The sequence below is a fragment of the Poecilia reticulata genome, chromosome 18 (assembly GCF_904066995.2).
Source record: "Poecilia reticulata chromosome 18, P_reticulata-male-v2, whole genome shotgun sequence".
NCBI lineage: Eukaryota > Metazoa > Chordata > Actinopteri > Cyprinodontiformes > Poeciliidae > Poecilia > Poecilia reticulata.
In genome coordinates this window covers 24,425,609-24,444,300 of record NC_088847.1, presented here as the reverse complement: position 1 = coordinate 24,444,300, position 18,692 = coordinate 24,425,609, and the positions used below count along the sequence as shown (strand labels likewise).

At 55.8% G+C, this 18,692-nt stretch overlaps 2 protein-coding genes across 9 annotated transcripts in view; one reads left to right on the top strand and one right to left on the bottom strand.

Annotated features, from left to right (window-relative positions):
* LOC103460941 (uncharacterized) overlaps positions 1-18,692 on the top strand; it is a 135,943-nt gene that overhangs the window by 43,388 nt on the left and 73,863 nt on the right. The window lies entirely within an intron of this gene.
* camta2 (calmodulin binding transcription activator 2) lies at positions 628-18,192 on the bottom strand. 4 transcript variants are annotated; one of them, XM_081599131.1, is made up of 26 exons: positions 18,103-18,192; positions 17,187-17,263; positions 16,020-16,126; positions 15,669-15,736; positions 15,458-15,593; positions 15,301-15,372; positions 14,975-15,122; positions 14,773-14,901; positions 14,467-14,668; positions 12,776-13,652; positions 12,088-12,696; positions 11,892-12,018; positions 11,193-11,327; positions 8,625-8,788; positions 6,166-6,350; positions 6,014-6,092; positions 5,714-5,942; positions 5,407-5,640; positions 4,077-4,252; positions 3,830-4,005; positions 3,557-3,761; positions 3,403-3,474; positions 2,288-2,308; positions 1,935-2,128; positions 1,563-1,640; positions 628-1,487 (listed from the first exon to the last, which is right to left on the bottom strand). In XM_081599131.1, exons 2-26 carry the CDS (start codon positions 17,218-17,220, stop codon positions 1,433-1,435), a joined length of 4,512 nt encoding a protein of 1,503 aa, XP_081455257.1. In that variant the 5' UTR covers positions 17,221-17,263; positions 18,103-18,192; the 3' UTR covers positions 628-1,432. The 4 variants fall into 4 exon arrangements, with proteins under 4 accessions (XP_081455257.1, XP_081455258.1, XP_081455259.1 ...); XM_081599132.1 differs by having other exon boundaries at positions 1,563-1,637; XM_081599133.1 differs by having other exon boundaries at positions 1,563-1,637; positions 5,416-5,640.

Genomic DNA, 18,692 nt, shown 5'->3' with positions numbered 1-18,692 from the left:
TACGATCCCCCTCCATGACCTTCCCAGAGGTCACCGCTCCTGCTGTCCAGTGAGTCAGTGACTGGAGACGGAGCGTTGCTAATCTGCTAGCTTCACTTCAGAGCACAGTGTGTTTGATGGAACTGAAATACCATCAACATAGAGAAGAAGTTAGCTTCTGATGGAGGAACAGATTCAGCTAAACGGCTAACCACGCACTGTAAAACTGAACTGTAAAAACTGAACAGTAAAACCTGAACTGTAAAAACTGAACAGTAAAAACTGAACTGTAAAAACTGAACAGTAAAAACTGAACTGTAAAGACTAAACTGTAAAAACTGAACTGTAAAAACTGAACAGTAAAACCTAAACTGTAAAAACTGAACTGTAAAAACTGAACTGTAAAAACTGAACTGTAAAGACGGTGTGAAACACAACCCCCTCCAGCTGAACTGATTCCCCTCATGTGAGTCAGTCGGCTGGAATCCAGCAGGAAATGAGTCGATGGGAAACCAGGAGAACGACGACTTTAACCCTTTATGGATCCATTGCGGTTTATTTCCTGGTTTCTGTCCTCCAGAAACCCCAAGATGGAGGACAGAACCTCAGACGGGTCAGAGGTTCTGTCAGAGCAGGAACCAATCAGACTGGAGGAGCAATCAGCTGATTTATTGTCAGAACTTCACGTCTCATTTTCAGAACAAACAGGAAACAGGAAGTCGTGCAAAGATTCACTGCAACGGCTGAAGAAGAGACTGGAGGCTGCAGGCCGCACTGAGCAGAACCAGAACCTGGACCAGAACCTGGTTCTGGTTCCTTCAGTCTCTCCTTGACAGCTGGATTTACAAAACAGCTGGGGGATAAAAGAGGGGGTAAGACTTCAGTCAGTGCAAAACACACACACACACACACACACACACGCACACACACACACACACACACACACACACACACACACACACACAGTTCATGCTGTAATAAATAGAAGCGTCTCTACTCTCTATTGTGGGTTTAAATAGAAGAAGCTGTGATTTGTCTGAAAGGTCAAAGGTCAATACGTCAGAGCGACCAATCAGAGGAGAGCTAGCAGAGCTGATGGGCCGGCTGCGCCCCACGCTGCGTCTGTCAGGCGCCGCTCCAACACACACCGGTCCACAAAGACTCGGACTAGATCCAGCCGAGTCCGGACCAACCAGAAGCTGAGGGACAGGACGGCACGTCTCTGTCCTCCTCCTGTCCCTCTACGTGGTCAGTCCTCTCCGCTCCAGCGTCCCTCTGTCCTCCTCCTGTCCCTCCACGTGGTCAGTCCTCTCCGCTCCAGCGTCCCTCTGTCCTCCTCCTGTCCCTCCACGTGGTCAGTCCTCTCCGCTCCAGCGTCCCTCTGTCCTCCTCCTGTCCCTCCACGTGGTCAGTCCTCTCCGCTCCAGCGTCCCTCTGTCCTCCTCCTGTCCCTCTACGTGGTCAGTCCTCTCCGCTCCAGCTCCCTGCTCTGCTTCAGCTCTTTGATCCTGCAGAAACAGCAGCAGCCGTTACAGGAAGTGACATCGTGAGGACAGGTCATGATGTCACTTCCTCTGCCTGACCTGTGTCTGCAGCGCCGCAGGAACCTCATGATCTTCCGGGCCGCCTGGTCCTGCTTCTTCGTCAGGAACGACCCCCTGCTGGACAGACCAGGAACTGCTCAGAGACAACGTGTCTGAACCTCAGCAGGACCTGGAGTCGGACTCTACTGAGTCCACCATGTTTGTTATAGTTAAAGTAAAAACGATACGATTCCTCTGAACCACTTGGGACTCGGTCAGTCATGGCCTCACGTCACCAACTGGTTTGTCAAACGACATCACTACTAGTTAAACCCTCGACTTCGGGTCAGGCTTGTTACCAGGTCTCTGCACCGCCTAGCGTTAGCCCGACGCCCCCCCCCCGCCTGCTGCCCTGGGACGGCGCCGCCTTACTTGCTCTTGGGGTTGAGTGCGGCGCCCCCTCGTGGCCCCTGCTTCAGCCTCTCGTACTCCTTGTAGCTGCGGTAGTACTGCTGGATCAGCACGGCGGCCCGCCGGCTCTGCTGGAACCGCTTCTGCTCGTAGTACGACCGGAACTTGGACTGGATCAAGATGGCCGCCTGGGTCATCTTCTTGTAGAGCGCGTACTGCAGGGGGCGGAGTCACAGGGTCAGGTAAGGTCTGAACCTGGTTCTGATGAACAAACATCTGAGACCTGGCCCGGCTGCACACACACACACACACACACACACACACACACACAGGGGACTACACACCGACTACACACCACTACAGCTACTGGTTACCTTCAGAGCTATCCATGTTAGCTAACCGGAGAGAGAGAGACAGCAGGTTAGTGACGTTAGTGACACACACACACACACACACACACACACACACACACACACACACACACACACACACACACACACACACGGCTCACCTATGTAAACTATATATACCAGTGATAAAGTCTGTTTTCTCTGTGTGTGTGTTCTCTGTGTGTTCTGTGTGTGTGTGTTTTCTGTGTGTGTGTTTTCTGTGTGTGTGTGTTTTCTGTGTGTGTTTTCTGTGTGTGTTTTCTGTGTGTTTTCTGTGTGTGTGTTTTCTGTGTGTGTGTTTTCTGTGTGTGTGTTTTCTGTGTGTGTGTGTTTTCTGTGTGTGTGTGTGTGTTTTCTCTGTGTGTGTGTGTGTTTTCTGTGTGTGTGTGTGTGTGTGTTTTCTGTGTGTGTTTTCTGTGTGTGTGTGTGTGTTTTCTGTGTGTGTGTGTGTTTTCTGTGTGTGTGTGTGTGTTTTCTGTGTGTGTTTTCTGTGTGTTTTCTGTGTGTGTGTTTTCTGTGTGTGTTTTCTGTGTGTGTGTGTTTTCTGTGTGTGTTTTCTGTGTGTGTTTTCTGTGTGTTTTCTGTGTGTGTGTGTGTGTTTTCTGTGTGTTTTCTGTGTGTGTGTTTTCTGTGTGTGTGTTCTCTGTGTGTGTGTTTTCTGTGTGTGTGTGTTTTCTCTCTGTGTGTGTGTGTTTTCTCTCTGTGTGTGCGTGTTTTCTGTGTGTGTGTGTGTGTGTGTTTTCTGTGTGTGTTTGTGTGTGTGTGTTTTCTGTGTGTGTTTGTGTGTGTGTGTTTTCTGTGTGTGTGTGTGTGTGTTTTCTGTGTGTGTTTTCTGTGTGTGTGTTTTCTGTGTGTGTGTTTTCTGTGTGTGTGTTTTCTGTGTGTGTGTTTTCTGTGTGTGTGTTTTCTGTGTGTTTTCTGTGTGTGTGTGTCTGATTAAAAAGCACCTGATGTCTTATTTTCTGACTGAACTGATTTATTGCCGATCAGTTTGTCCTATAATCTGTTTCAGATCATTAAATGAACATTTAGGATTATTTTGCACACCGTCTCTTTTTAAATAAAGTTCATTGAAAGCACACCTGTGCAGCTGCACACACCTGTTTGTACTTCCTGTAGCACCTCTGGATGACGGCGGCCGCCATGTCCTGCTGCTCCTTTAACCTTCGACCCTGCACACACACACAGAGGCGTAATGCGTCCATCGGGCCAGCAGGGGGCGGCCAGTCCTGCTCAGGCCGTTGCCATGGTTACCTTGTATCGGCGGAAGGCGTTCTGGATGATGCGGGCGGCCTCGTACAGCTCCCTCTGCTCGCCGTCCGTCAGCGTCAGCAGAGCGAAGTCTCTCTCCATCTTCCCATTGGCCGACGCGTTCAGGAACTCCGCCCACGCCGCGGACGACGGGGGGCGGAGCCTCTGGAGAGCCAGAGCGCTGAGCGGCGAGGGGGGGCAGACCCGCCTGCAGCAGAAACAGAGCTGTTGGTTCTGGTTCTGGTTCCGGTTCGGGTCCAGCTCCGTCGGGCTCACCTGGGCGGGGACTGGCTGTCCACCGTCTCCAGGTAGGTGGCCAACCAGGTGTCCTGGATGGCCGGGTTGTCCCGCCTCTCTCTGAGCGGAGACTCTGCCCCCCGGGGGAAATCCTCCTGTTTGATTCGCTCCGGCGTCGCCTCGATGATCTGCTCCGCCAGCGTCGCCATGTCCACCTGCCGGGCGGAGCGGCTCTGTTAGGCCAGCCGGGTCGCCATGACGACCTGCACCTGGAGCTCCGGCCTACCTGCAGCACCTCGTCCTCCAGGTACTCCTCCTCCTCTCCTTCGTTCTCGGCGTTCTCGCCGTAGCTCAGCAGCTGCTCCTCCAGCAGCGCACGCCGCCCCGCGCTCTGAGGGGGCGTGTCTGTGGGCGGGGCGTTCTGGTAGTCCATCAGGTCTCTGGAGCCGCTGGCGGTTAACCCTGGGACAGAGGTCAGAGGTCAGAACTTTCACCTTTAGGAGCTGGCACCTAAAAACTTCCATTATTGACATTTTAGATTCAATCATCTATGTATGAACCCAGTAAAGACATACCATAATAACCTGCAGTAAACAGGAACAACATGGAGGACCGTCGTGCTGTTGGGTCATCAGCAAAGAAGCAAACCCGTGTTAGCTCCCCAGGCTAGCACCATGTTAGCCTCCCAGGCTAGCACCGTGATAGCCCCGCAGGCTAGCACCACGTTAGCCTCCCAGGCTAGCACCACGTTAGTCTCCGAGGCTAGCATCGTGTTAGCCTCCCAGGCTAGCACCGTGTTAGCCTCCCAGGCTAGCACCGTATTAGCCTCCCAGGCTAGCACCGTGTTAGCCTCCCAGGCTAGCACCGTGTTAGCCTCCCAGGCTAGCACCGTGTTAGCCCCCCAGGCTAGCACCGTGTTAGCCTCCCAGGCTAGCACCGTGTTAGCCCCCCAGGCTAGCACCATGTTAGCCCCCCAGGCTAGTACAGCGTTAGCCTCCCAGGCTAGCACCGTGTTAGCCTCCCAGGCTAGCTCCGTGTTAGCCTCCCAGGCTAGCACCGTGTTAGCCTCCCAGGCTAGCACCGTGTTAGCCTCCCAGGCTAGCACCGTGTTAGCCCCCCAGGCTAGCACCATGTTAGCCCCCCAGGCTAGTACAGCGTTAGCCTCCCAGGCTAGCACCATGTTAGTCTCCGAGGCTAGCATCATGACAGCCCCCCAGGCTAGCACCGTGTTAGCCTCCCAGGCTAGCACCGTGTTAGCCTCCCAGGCTAGCACCGTGTTAGCCTCCCAGGCTAGCACCGTGTTAGCCTCCCAGGCTAGCACCGTGTTAGCCTCCCAGGCTAGCACCGTGTTAGCCCCCCAGGCTAGCACCGTGTTAGCCTCCCAGGCTAGCACCGTGTTAGCCTCCCAGGCTAGCACCGTGTTAGCCTCCCAGGCTAGCACCGTATTAGCCTCCCAGGCTAGCACCGTATTAGCCCCCCATGCTAGCCTCACCCTGTTAGTCTTTGTTTAATTTCATGTTTCAATGAACAGGACCAGATGGAACCAGATGGAACAGATGAGGTCAGTCATTGTCCCACTGCTCTCTGACTGGGAATCGGTGAAGAAGCGGCGTTACCTGGGTTACCTGTGCTGACAGTCGGGTTAGGCTCCTCCCTCCATATGGACGCCGAGGGAATGATGGACTGAGTGAAGGACGGGGACGGAGGAGAGACGGGCAGCGAGGAAGAGGAGAGCGATGATGGAGACGAGGGGGAGGTGTCCATGGGGGCGGGGCCACTGGAGTAGGCGGAGCTGGGGGACGGCGAGGACGGGTCGCTGGGTGAGGGGAGACTGCTGGAGGAGCTGAGACCTGGAGGAGACAGGACACGCTTACAGCCAATCAGAGCCGGATGAGGTCAGGTGACAGCAGGAGGCGGGGCTACCTGTGTCCAGGCTGGTGGACAGAGGGGACGGCAGCGGGCCGTCCCTGGTGGCCGCCTGAGCGCGCTGCGTGTGCAGCTCCTCCAGCGCGGCGGCGAGGCGGGTGTGGCCGCGGGAGCGCGCCACGGCGAGCGGCAGGCGGCCCAGAGAGTCGGGGATGCCGAGCGCCAGGCCGTTCCAGCTGTACAGCAGCTCTGCTGCCCTCTGGTGGCCCAGCGCGCACGCCCACATCTGGAACGCACAGGGCGCCCGGTCACCACGGCAACGCTGCCACGGCAACCGGCAGTCAGGCGGGGGCTTACCAGCGGCGTGCAGGAGAAGTGGTCGACGTTCAGGGGGTCCACTTCCTGTTCCAGGTCCAGGCTGTCGCTGCTCATCGCCCTGCAGGAAGTGACATCATCCTGAGACATGACGTCACCATGTGGGCGGAGCCAGGACTGCCCGGCTGCCTTACCTCCAGTGGATCAGGGTGTGGATCAGGTGGGTGTAGCCCTGGGCAGCAGCCAGGTGCAGCAGCGTCATCCCACGGTGACCGGCTGAGTGATGAAGGCTCTCTCCTCCTCCTCCTCCTCCCCAGAACGCTCCTCTCATCATCCGTTCACACACACCAATGATCCTCCTCTCAAACCACTGGGAACACTGGGAGGGACAGAGACCAGTCACTGGGGCGGCCGACTAACCCGTCCCATCGGACAGCCATCTCCCGTCTGGAGGAACTTCCTGGCATCAGGCCAATAAAACGGCGACCGCCATGTTTCCAGGTCACCTGACCTGCTTGCCACGCCCCCAGGTGTCCTCTGAGTCACCTGGCGAGACGCAGTCCGTCCAGCCGAGCCAGAGAGACAACAACACGGCCTGCCACCTGCCACACCTCCACCTGCCTGCAGCTGTCGGCCTCAGGGGAGGGGGAGCGTCCAGCAGCACAACGCAACACAACGCAGCATCCCCTGTAACAACCATACTGGAGACTTTGAGTCCAGGATGGCAGCCATATTGGAACCAGTCAGCCATATTGGACCTATACTGGACTGGGTTCTGATTCCCAGAACCGGTCTCCAGCTGAAGCCTCTTTAAGCTGATGATTTATGATGATCTGGTTCATTTCAGGACCAGGTGACGGTCCGGTAAGCGTCTCTGTTGCTCTGATCGTTTCACTGGGAGAGCAAATTTATTCCTAAATGATGAGTTGGTAGTTGATGCATTTAAAGCCAGGAGAGCGACCAATCACAGCGCTGGTGCCTCTGCTTGATCTCTCAGGTTTACCTCTGTGCGGATCGCGCGCCTCCTTTCACTCAAACTGGACACAGGCTGACCGGTATGGATATTTACATCAACCCCCTGTGAGGAATCATGATTCTTTGGGGAACTCCACACCAAGGTAAGAGTTTAAACCCACCGTGTTGCTCTGGTTGCTGAGCGAGCGGTGAGAATGATTTGTATTTGTGAACCAACAGTTACGTGGGTCGTTTCCATCTGAACTCGCTGCCCAGCGTCTGTCTCTGTCTGCCCTGTAAAGTTCATGTCTATGTCCCGGTTAGTCAGAGCGTTAGCGGTTTTAATTGGCCAACCTAAAAAGCAAGTTATAATCTCAGTTTACTAAAATGTATTTGTGAACAAACAGCTCAAACTCATAGATTAAACTCATGGCAGACTCAGATTGTTGCTGTGGTAACAAAACAATCTATGAATATTGTTCTTTGAACTTTTATAAAGTAAATTTGCCAGATCCTTAAAATCTTACATTTAAATGTTAAACAATTTAAAATATTTTAATTTATGTTGAAACCATTAAATCAAATTTATCAGCATTGATCATCTCAACAAATGTTACATTCATGTATCCGTGTTGAAATATCAGCGTTTATGGCGCCTGAAGCCCTGATGGAGCCGCCGAGTTAATCTGGATTAGTGCTAATAATTTACATTCATTTTCTTTTTGATTGTTTTTAAAACTAGTTGTGGGTTTAAACAGTTTCACTGGTGATGTTTTCCCATAACTACACAGGGATATTTGTTCATTTTCTGTCTACTTAACATCTTTTAATACACATTCATGGGAACCGCCAGTGGACGCCTCGGCGCCACGACCACCGGGCTGAGCAGGTTCTGGGGGAAACCCTGTGGGCGGTTCTGAAGGTTCTGACCCGCCGCCTGACGTTGGCACTGAACCGGTTCCAGATTTAGCTGCTTTAAAAGGATTATTGCTGCTTTCTAGGAACAGTTTCCTGTGGCCCGGTTCTGCTCAGAGTTCTGCCGGCCCGGTCCGGTCTGGGTCAGAACCTTCAGAGGAAACCCTCTGAGGACCAGCAGTAGTTGTTTTGGTCCAGGTCCAAGTCCTCTCCGTCTCACCGCGGCTATTTTAACTCCTGGACTCCATCTGACAAAATCCCATGACATCAGCCAGAGGGGGCGGAGCCAGAACCGGGCCTGAACCGGGCCAGGACTGGGTCAGAGCTTCAGAACCAGCAGCCGGGTCAGAGCTGCAGAACCAGCAGCCGGGTCAGTACCGGGCCAGAGCCGGGCCAGAGTTGCAGAACCAGCAGTCGGGCCAGAATCGGGCCAAAACCGAGCCAGAACTCCAGAACAAGAACCCGCAGCCGGGTCAGAACCAGGCCAAAACCGGGCCAGATCTGCAGAACCAGAACCAGCAGCTGGGCCAAAACCGGGCCTGAACCGGGCCAGAGCTGCAGCACCATCAGCCGGGCAGGAGCTGCAGAACCAGAACCAGCAGCCGGGCCAGAACAGAGCCAAATTGGGGCCAGAGCTCCAGAACCAGAAGCTCAGAACCGCGCCAGCTGACAGACTGAATCCAGAGGAGCCAGCAGAACCAGAACCTGAAGAACCTGCAGCGGGTCGGATTGGACCTGCTGCCTGGACAGGAACCAGAACCAGAGTAAACTGGAGCAGACCTACCTGCTGCTGGTCGTCAGGTAGAGGAGGGGGCGTGGCCAGCTGGTTCCCACTCTGCTGCTGCTGATGATGATGATGATGATGAAGGCCGTCCCGAGCCGCCATCTCCGCCATCCGGCGCTCCATCTGCTCCAGCCGCTCCAGGATGGACATCCTGAACTGGTTGTCTGCAGGTGGAGAGAGCAGGTGTGTGAGGCTGAGGCTCCGCCCACAGAGGCTCCGCCCACAGAGGCTCCTCCAGCAGCAGCAGCTCCGTCTCCTTCGCTGCGCTGCTGAAACTGAACACGCTTACAGCCAGGACAGCCCCAAGCTCCTCCTACACTACCCACAATGCACCAGGAGCTGCAGAGCTGACCCAGGAGCAGCAGGAGGCCGACAGGTGATCAGAACATGGATCAAAGCTCAGCCAATCAGCTGCTTGGATCTCAGCCAGAGCCAATCAGCAACAGGCAGCCGTCAACAGCTCTGACCAGCAGAGATCAGTGTAAAGAGGGTCACACACACACTCACTCTCACACAACACACACATAACACACACACACTCTCACACAACACAACACACACTCACACACACTCTGTCTCAGATGGAAACTATCTGACTGACTCCGATCGCCCGCCGCCTGGCTCTCTCTCTCTCTGTTCAGGAAATAAAAGCAGAGGCCAAATATAGACTGATCCAGTGTGACCTGCAGCACACACACACACACACACACACACACACACACACACACACACACACACACACACACACACACACACACACACACACACACACACAGGGGACTCCCTGCTAGCAGCTGCTCTGATCCCTCCAGGACAGAAATAAAACCACAGCTGGTTCTGTTGGGCCGGCTGCGGTTCTGGTTCTGGGTCCAGACCAGGGTGAGCTGTGGTGGTGCAGAGGTTCAGCACAGCCCACATATGGAGGCCCTAGTCCTCGACTCGGCCATCACAGGTGGCCATCGCACCTACTGCTGCCAGCCGAGACACTTTTAGACAAATCACAGGTCACCGGGAGGTCACCGGGAGGTCACGGGTCACCAGGAGGTCGCTGGTAGGTCACCAGATTTAAAGATTGGTGATCGATCAGACAGCAGAGATCGGTGCGGCTCTGAAGCAGTGAAGGTTCTACTGACTTCATCCTGTTGCTGAGCCACCATGTTTCCTCTGAGTCTGGTGCGCGCTCAGTACGCTGTGATGCAACACCTCAACACACACACACACACACACACACACACACACACACACACACACACACACACGACGTGCATGGATCACAGAAACATAAACACAGAGAGAGGGGCATGCTGGGTAGTCAACTAAGTGACCTATTCATGAGAGAGAAACCGATTCCTGAGCCTGGCTGGGTAAACATCAGAACCTGAAACCATTCCCTGTAGAACCGGACCGGAACCAAACCCAAACCCAGGAGGGAGAGGCTGAGATCCTGAGAGGATCATCTAGTCCAGAACCGCTTCGACCAGCCTGGAAGGAACTCAGGCTACTGAAGTCACCCGGGTCACCATGGCAACTGAAGTCACTCGGGTCACCATGGCAACTGAAGTCACTCGGGTCACCCTGGTAACTGAAGTCACCCGGGTCACCATGGTAACTGAAGTCACCCGGGTCACCATGGCAACTGAAGTCACTCGGGTCACCATGGTAACTGAAGTCACTCGGGTCACCATGGTAACTGAAGTCCCTCGGGTCACCATGGTAACTGAAGTCACTCGGGTCACCATGGTAACTGAAGTCACCCGGGTCACCATGGTAACTGAAGTCACCCGGGTCACCATGGTAACTGAAGTCACCCGGGTCACCATGGTAACTGAAGTCACTCGGGTCACCATGGTAACTGAAGTCACTCGGGTCACCATGGTAACTGAAGTCACCCGGGTCACCATGGTAACTGAAGTCACTCGGGTCACCATGGTAACTGAAGTCACTCGGGTCACCATGGTAACTGAAGTCACCCGGGTCACCATGGTAACTGAAGTCACTCGGGTCACCATGGTAACTGAAGTCACCCGGGTCACCATGGTAACTGAAGTCACCCGGGTCACCATGGTAACTCAAGTCACCCGGGTCACCATGGTAACTCAAGTCACCCGGGTCACCATGGTAACTCAAGTCACCCGGGTCACCATGGTAACTCAAGTCACCCGGGTCACCATGGTAACTGAAGTCACTCGGGTCACCATGGTAACTGAAGTCCCTCGGGTCACCATGGTAACTGAAGTCCCTCAGGTCACCATGGTAACTGAAGTCACTCGGGTCACCAACATCACCAGTCAGCCATGTTGTTGGGCTCACTGTGTTTAATCAAGTTAAAATTGTTACTATGGATACTGAAGTTTCTGAGGTTACCTTGGTTACTATGGTAACCAGGTGAGCAGCTGGAACGAAGAGTCCAGCTGATGATGAAGGAAACATGGCTGCTTCCACCAAACACGGACCACCAATCAGAACCAATCAGAACCGGCTCCTGGACCAGCAGCGCCTCCTGCAGGTCAGGCCTGGTGTTGGCCCGAGCGAGGAGGAAGAGGAGGGTGAGGAAGAGCAGGTACTGACCGTCCAATGAGAGCCAGTCCAGCTGGGAGCTGGGCAGAGAGCTGGCGTTCCTCGCTCTGTACTCGAACAGAACCGACGGCGACACCGACCCACCGGACTCCAGAACCTGCAGACACACCAGGCCGGCCTCGTGGGCTGGAACACAGGAGAGAGACGGGTCAGAACCAGAGACAGACGGGTCAGAACCAGAGAGAGACGGGTCAGAACCAGAGAGAGACGGGTCAGAACCAGAGACGGACGGGTCAGAACCAGAGACGGACGGGTCAGAACCAGAGACGGACGGGTCAGAACCAGAGAGAGATGGGTCAGAACCAGAGAGAAATGGGTCAGAACCAGAGAGAAATGGGTCAGAACCAGAGAGAGATGGGTCAGAACCCAGAGACGGACGAGTCAGAACCAGAGAGAAATGGGTCAGAACCAGAGAGAAATGGGTCAGAACCAGAGAGAAATGGGTCAGAACCCAGAGACGGACGAGTCAGAACCAGAGAGAAATGGGTCAGAACCAGAGAGAAATGGGTCAGAACCAGAGAGAAATGGGTCAGAACCAGAGACGGACGAGTCAGAACCAGAGACAGACGGGTCAGAACCCAGATGATTTAAAGATTATCACCCAGGACGTCCAGAGGGTCTGGACCTGCCAAACCCGACCCTGTAGAACCGGACCGGCCCGTATGGAACCGGCCCGTCAGCGGTCAGTACCTGGGCAGTAGCAGCGCAGAACCCCGGGCTGGATGAGGGAAGCGGGGACGGCGCTCTGATCGAACACGCAGGAGTACCGACCCGACGGCTCGCTCCACGGCCCGGTGATCAGAACCTTCACTCCGCCCTGCAGAGAGAACATCTGCTGGGACCGGAACCAGAACCTGTGGGCCGGCCCCCCATGCAGGACGCTCACCTCTGGGTAGGACCACTCCGGGGAGAAGTCAGTGATGGCGGCCAGGCGGGCGGCGGCGGGCAGCGGCTGGGGGAACGGCAGGAAGGAGGAGGACGGCGACGGCTGCGGCGGGACCACGTAGCGGACGCCGGTGGGGAACACGGCCGGACCCGATGCGCTGGGCGGAGCCGGCGGGGCGGCGGCGGGGCCCGGCTCCTCGGTGATGAGGTCAGAGATCAGGTCGGGGAACTGGCTGTCGAAGGAGATGTCCAGCTCCTCAGGCTCCGCCTCCTCCTGGCTGTCCATGCAGGCGTCCTCGGAGTCGTAGCGCTGCCTCCTCTCCTCCTTCACCTGGACCGTTGCTACGGAGGCCGTCTCCATGGCAACAGCTGCTGGGCTTGACAGCAGCTCCAGGGGCTGATGGGAACTCTCAGCAGGGGGCGGAGCTTCAGGACCGGGCAGCTGATTGGACGACGGCCGGACCAATGGCTGCTGCCCATCAGGCGGTGCTGGCGTCTGATTGGTGGGCTGGGACGGTTCACCTGGCCGGTCCTGGCAGGCCAGCAGGAGGGGGGCGGAGCCACTGTCTGTGTGTTGCCTAGGAGACGGGCTGGAGGGGGCGTGGCTTGTCTGAATGGGAGGAGTCAGAGACACGGGGTGAGTGGAAGGATACGGCCTCAGGAAGTAGTCCCAGTGGGACCCGACTCACCTGAAGCAGGACCAGCTTGGTGGGCGGGGCACAGCCTTCATCATCATCATCAGAGCGCTCATCCAACTCCTCTTCCTCAGACCGGGACTCCTCCTTCACCCCATCGGACTCCCCCAGCGCGCCCAGCTCCAGGCAGAGCGGCAGGAGGGGCGGGGCCACGGAGGAGGTGGGAGACAGGGACAGGGCGAGCGAGGGGGGGGGGCCAGACAGTGGGGGGGAGGTGGAGGAGGAGGGGCTGGTGGACAAGGAGGAGAGGGAGGAGGGGGGGGAGACAGAGGAGGCCGGGGTGGAGGTGGTGGGGGACAGGGAGAGAGAGAGGGACGGGTGAGAGAGGGGGGAGGAGGTCCGGATGGAGGGGGAGCAGATGGGGGGGCCCCCATAGGTCTCACCCTGTTTGGGGGAGTTCAGGAAGGAGTCAGGGTCAAAGGCCGGGGGTAGGGGTGGGGGAGGGGGGGATGAGGGGGGAGACGGAGGGGAGGCAGCAGGGGGGGGAGGAGACTGGTGGGAGGAGGAGGGGGTGAGGAGGAGCCCCCCGATGACGGGGGAGGGCAGGAGGGTGAGGGAGAGGGTGGTCTGGATGGGGGCAGGGGGCGTGGGGGAGGCCGGGGAGGGAGAGGTGGGTTTACCAGAAGGGGGGGCAGGAAGTGGGGGGGAGAGCAGCAGCGACCCGAAGCTCCTCCTGGGCCCCGCCTCCTCTGGCGGAGCGCCCCCGCCTTCACTCCCCCCTGGTAGGGTGGCGGCCGTCGCCATGACGATAACCGCGTTCTGAGGCAGCGCCACGGCGGCCAAGTTGTTGTGCCGATCGCAGTAGAAGCTGTTGCCTTGGTTACGAACGGCGATGGCGGCCTTGTGCGTTCGGGGGGGCGATGAGCCTGAACTGTGGAGCAGAGAACGAATTCAAACCGGCTGCTACAGAGCTACGGCTACAGAGCTACAGCTACAGAGCTACGGCTACAGAACTACAGAGCTACGGCTACAGAACTACAGAGCTACGGCTACAGAACTACAGAGCTACGGCTACAGATCTACGGCGCTACGGCTACAGATCTACGGCGCTACGGCTACAGAGCTACGGCTACAGAACTACAGAGCTACGGCTACAGAGCTACGGCTACAGATCTACGGCGCTACGGCTACAGGACTACAGAGCTACGGCTACAGAGCTACGGCTACAGCTACAGGACTACAGAGCTACGGCTACAGAGCTACGGCTACAGAGCTACAGCTACAGAGCTACGGCTACAGAACTACAGAGCTACGGCTACAGAGCTACGGCTACAGATCTACGGCGCTACGGCTACAGGACTACAGAGCTACGGCTACAGAGCTACGGCTACAGCTACAGGACTACAGAGCTACGGCTACAGAGCTACGGCTACAGAGCTACAGCTACAGAGCTACGGCTACAGGACTACAGAGCTACGGCTACAGAGCTACGGCTACAGGGCTACAGAGCTACGGCTACAGAGCTACGGCTACAGAGCTACGGCTACAGAGCTAATGTTTCCCAGGCAGTATCTCTGTACAGAACATGGTGAGTCTCCAGCCAACAAATAAACCCACTTCCTGTCAGAGTTCACCTTGGTTCAGCTCAGGCCTTTTGTCTATTAGACCAGTGGTTCCCAAAGTGAAGGTCTGGACCCCTGAGGGGGTCATGAGGCACCAAGAGGTGTCAGAAAATGAAGCCTTACGTGGATGAAGGGCTGGAGGCGGACGCAGGGCTCTGTTGCTGCAGCTGGGCTAGCTTGCTCTCTCCTCCCCCTCTCCCTGACTCTCCCGGTTCGGAGGACGGCGGGGAGGCGGCAGGTCCTGAGGAGGACGGTGGCAGCTTGGGGGAGATGATCCGATGCTTGGTGCTGTTGCAGCGGTGGGGAATGTTCACTCCTGGTGACACTGTGGACATGAGATGGGTGGCGGTCAGGGTGAAGTCAGGGACGTTATGATGGTGTCACGGTGATGTCGTAGTGATGTCATTGTGACGTCATGGAATCCCCTACCTTGGTTGGTGCTGCAGAGGCAGGTGTGTGTGCGGGGCTGTGGTTTGGTTCTCTGCCGGTCCAGGATGTGCTGCACCAGCTCCTCGATGCTGAAGTCTCCAGAACCCATGGAGCACTTGATGCTGTGGACTGAAGCAGAGACAGGCGGCGTTAACTCCAGCCAGAACCCGGGTCGGACCGGCTCGTCTGCTCGGTGCCGTACACATGGGCTTCAGCTGGCCCAGCAGGTCGTCCCGGCTCCACCTCAGGGTGTCGTGGCGATCCGACACCGTGCACAGCAAAGGACTGCATCTCCCAGAATCCTCTGCTGACGGCACGTTCAGGTAGTGGACCAGCACGATGTCTGGGTTCTGCCGGGAAACACAGGAGGTCACAGCTCTGATGATTACAGGTCTGTGTTTCAACAGGCTGCATGGTTCTGATCCAGTCCACAGAGTCAGGTTACATCCTGGGAGGGGGTCGGCCCTCCCAGGAGGTCGACCCCCTCTGGGTTTGACAGTGTGAGCCGGTACTCTGTGTGTCTCTGACCTGCAGCAGCCAGTAGCATCGTCTGTGGAATGTTGGCACGATGGAGGAATGGACGTAGCAGCCGTAGAGGCACTGGAACAGCAGAGAAACACTGGTAGACCTCCACCACCCTGTTCCTGTGTGTGACTCAACATGACCTGCAGGGGGCGCTGCCTACCTCCATGCCCTGGACCTTCAGCTTCATGTGGTCCTCTCTCGTCGTCTTCCCATCCTTCCTTTTCTTCCAGCAGTAGCCGTCCTTCCTGTACTTCACCTTCTTCCTGTTGTAGAGGATGATGCTGCCGTTCTTCGGCCTGAAACACCCAAACACGACCGGTGAGACGTGACGCCCTGAGCGCCGTCTGCCAGGCGTTTCCTCAGGGCTGTACCTGGTCTTCAGGGAGCAGCAGAGCCACTCGTCGTGTCTGTCGAAGGATATCAGGTAGGAGGCGATTTCCTGCAGACCAACACAGAGACGGCTCTTCAAACTACCGACACAAGAGCTGCTGCAGGAGGAGCTGCAGGAGACCTGCTGCAGGCGACCTGCTGCAGGCGACCTGCTGCAGGAGCTGCTGCAGGCGACCTGCTGCAGGCCCAGATAAATGTTTTACCCAAGATAACCTAAGAATAAACCTGTGATGTTAGATTTCTACTTTCCTGTTTCCGACCTGCCTGACTGATGAAGTCACTGAAAAGAGCCAAAATGGATCAGAACATCGGGTCAGAACCCGTCCCCTCACCTCGTTAGTGTTCCACCTCAGACGCTCGTTAGGCAGGCAGGCCGAGCGGGGCAGGCAGTCCAGCAGCTTGTTGGGAACAAACACCTTCCTCTGGCCTTTATTCTCTGCTGACAACACAGAACCCGGGTCAGAACAGAACCCGGGTCAGAACAGCACAGGGTCAGAACAGAACCCGGGTCAGAACAGAACCCGGGTCAGAACAGCACAGGGTCAGATCAGCACAGGGTCAGAACAGCACAGGGTCAGAACAGAACCCGGGTCAGAACAGCACAGGGTCAGAACAGCACAGGGTCAGAACAGCACAGGGTCAGAACAGAACCCGGGTCAGAACAGCACAGGGTCAGAACAGAACCCGGGTCAGAACAGCACAGGGTCAGAACAGAACCCGGGTCAGAACAGAACCCGGGTCAGAACAGCACAGGGTCAGATCAGCACAGGGTCAGAACAGCACAGGGTCAGAACAGAACCCGGGTCAGAACAGAACCCGGGTCAGATCAGCACAGGGTCTCCACTGATTAACACAGGAAGTTAAAAATAAAACCCTGGAGGTGTTTACCTGTAATTATGAGAAAATCATTGTTAATAATGTGTTTTCATCAATCAGGGTCAGTCAGGGTCAATCAGGGTCAGTCAGGGTCAATCAGGGTCAATCAGGGTCAATCAGGGTCAATCAGGGTCACGACTTCACAGCTAGTTATTATTGAATACTGCGTGTTGGTATGAGGTCAGACACCCTGAACAGAGAGCTAGATCCATCCCTCCCTCCCTCCCTCCATCCATCATCCATCCCTCCATCCATCATCCCTCCATCCATCATCCATCCCTCCCTCTATCCATCCCTCCATCCATCATCCATCCATCCCTCCCTGGCATCACATCCTATGACGTCATATACGATGACGTCATCATATCCTCTGACGTCACCTCCTCTGACGTCACCTCAGGATTAAGAGGTGTGGGCCCCACGCCGGGCCTTCTGGACAGAACTGACTGACTGAGCCCCGGTTCATCGGGCCGGAGGTTCTGTGGTTCTGATGAACAGGGCAGAACCTCCAGCCCGTCTCCCATCCAAGGCGCTCAGCTGAAACACGTCGAAAACATGCAGTTTCCACGGCAACACGTAGGTAAGAGCAGCCTGGCTCTTACCTGCAGGTGGATGGCACTGACCTGTCTCCGTGGAAACCATCTCCTTGTTGCTCATGGCGACGGGTCTCACAGGATGGACGTCCACCTGCCGTGTCCCGCTGAGGACAGAGAGAGACAGAGAGCCGTTCAGAACCCCGATCAGCTGCACGCACACACACACACACACACACACACACACACACACACACACACACACACACACACTTCCTTCAGTGAAACCCAGTTGCCTAGCAACAGCCAAATTTGGATCCACTTTACATGAAGAGTGTTTGAATGGCTCTGTGTACATCGGTGTGTGTGTGTGTGTGTGTGTGTTCAGACTTATATAACATGCTGAAACAGTGAACACACACCTCACCGCATCACACCTGGATCGGAACCGGTTCGGAGCGTGTTTATATTAAAACACATGAATGTTGAATGCGACTTATTAAATGAGACACTTTTAATAATTATATAACAACAGTGATTAAATCCGCCTAATCGGTCCATTCTCCCACACGGAACCAGAACTTCCTCCAGGAGGCCGCTGGAAGGCCGCGGACTCTCGTAGCTGCGGTTGCCGCCTCTCGGCGCTTCTCTCCGGCTGTGGGAGTTCAGCTGCTCCCGTTCTGTTCGGAGCAAACGGCGGGAAGCCGCTCAGCTCCGGAGCGTTGACTTACAGGCTGAACGAAGCAGTGACAGCTCTGAACCCCGACCAGAACCGAACCCTGCCGCTGTCGGGCTGCAGGCAGCAGGAAGGTACCGGTGATATTCTGGAGTCCAACAGCGGAGGATCAACACCTGTAGCAGCCGAGCTGCAGGGCTGGAGCTCCGGGTGAGACAGCTCCGCCCGCTGCCGCTGCTGACACACCGGAAAATAAACCGGCAGGAACCGAACCTACAGAACCGAGCCCGGAGCAGCTCACAGATAAAACGTCAGTTAAAGCTCATTTACCTTCCGCCTTCAGCTCAGCCGCCATGTTCTCTGTCTATGACGTCACTGCGTAGCAGCGGTGGAGGGCGGGGCCAGGACGGAGGATGATGGATCTGATCCAGAGGAAGGTTTATGGGAGCATTTTACTGCCATATTTCACACATTTTCAGTTTGAACCCAGGACTTCATGTCTTTGTTCTCAGAACTTGTAAACTTGTACTGTATTTTCCTCTGTTGCTCTCGGTGAAGGCGGACGCTCTTTTCCTCTGCTCCCTCCCTGCCCAGGCCTCCCCTACTTGCTCTGTTTTTGTCCTGTCTTTTTCTATATTTTGCAGCCTTTCTTTGCACATCCTCCAAATCTACACGTTATGGATCTGATCAACCGGTCTCTCAATGTAATTAATAAAATTTTGTCGACGCGAAGTCTGGGCACAGGAGAGCCTCTTGTCCTTTGGGGACACACCCAGAGGGATTCACCCTGGATTTATTCATGATAACAGGATTTCTGCTGTTTGGAGCTTGTGGATTCCTGGATCATCGACACATTTATGACAGACTTGGCCAAGCTAGCATACCGAGATGCAAGTTGGATGTGAGTCTTGCTGAGACTC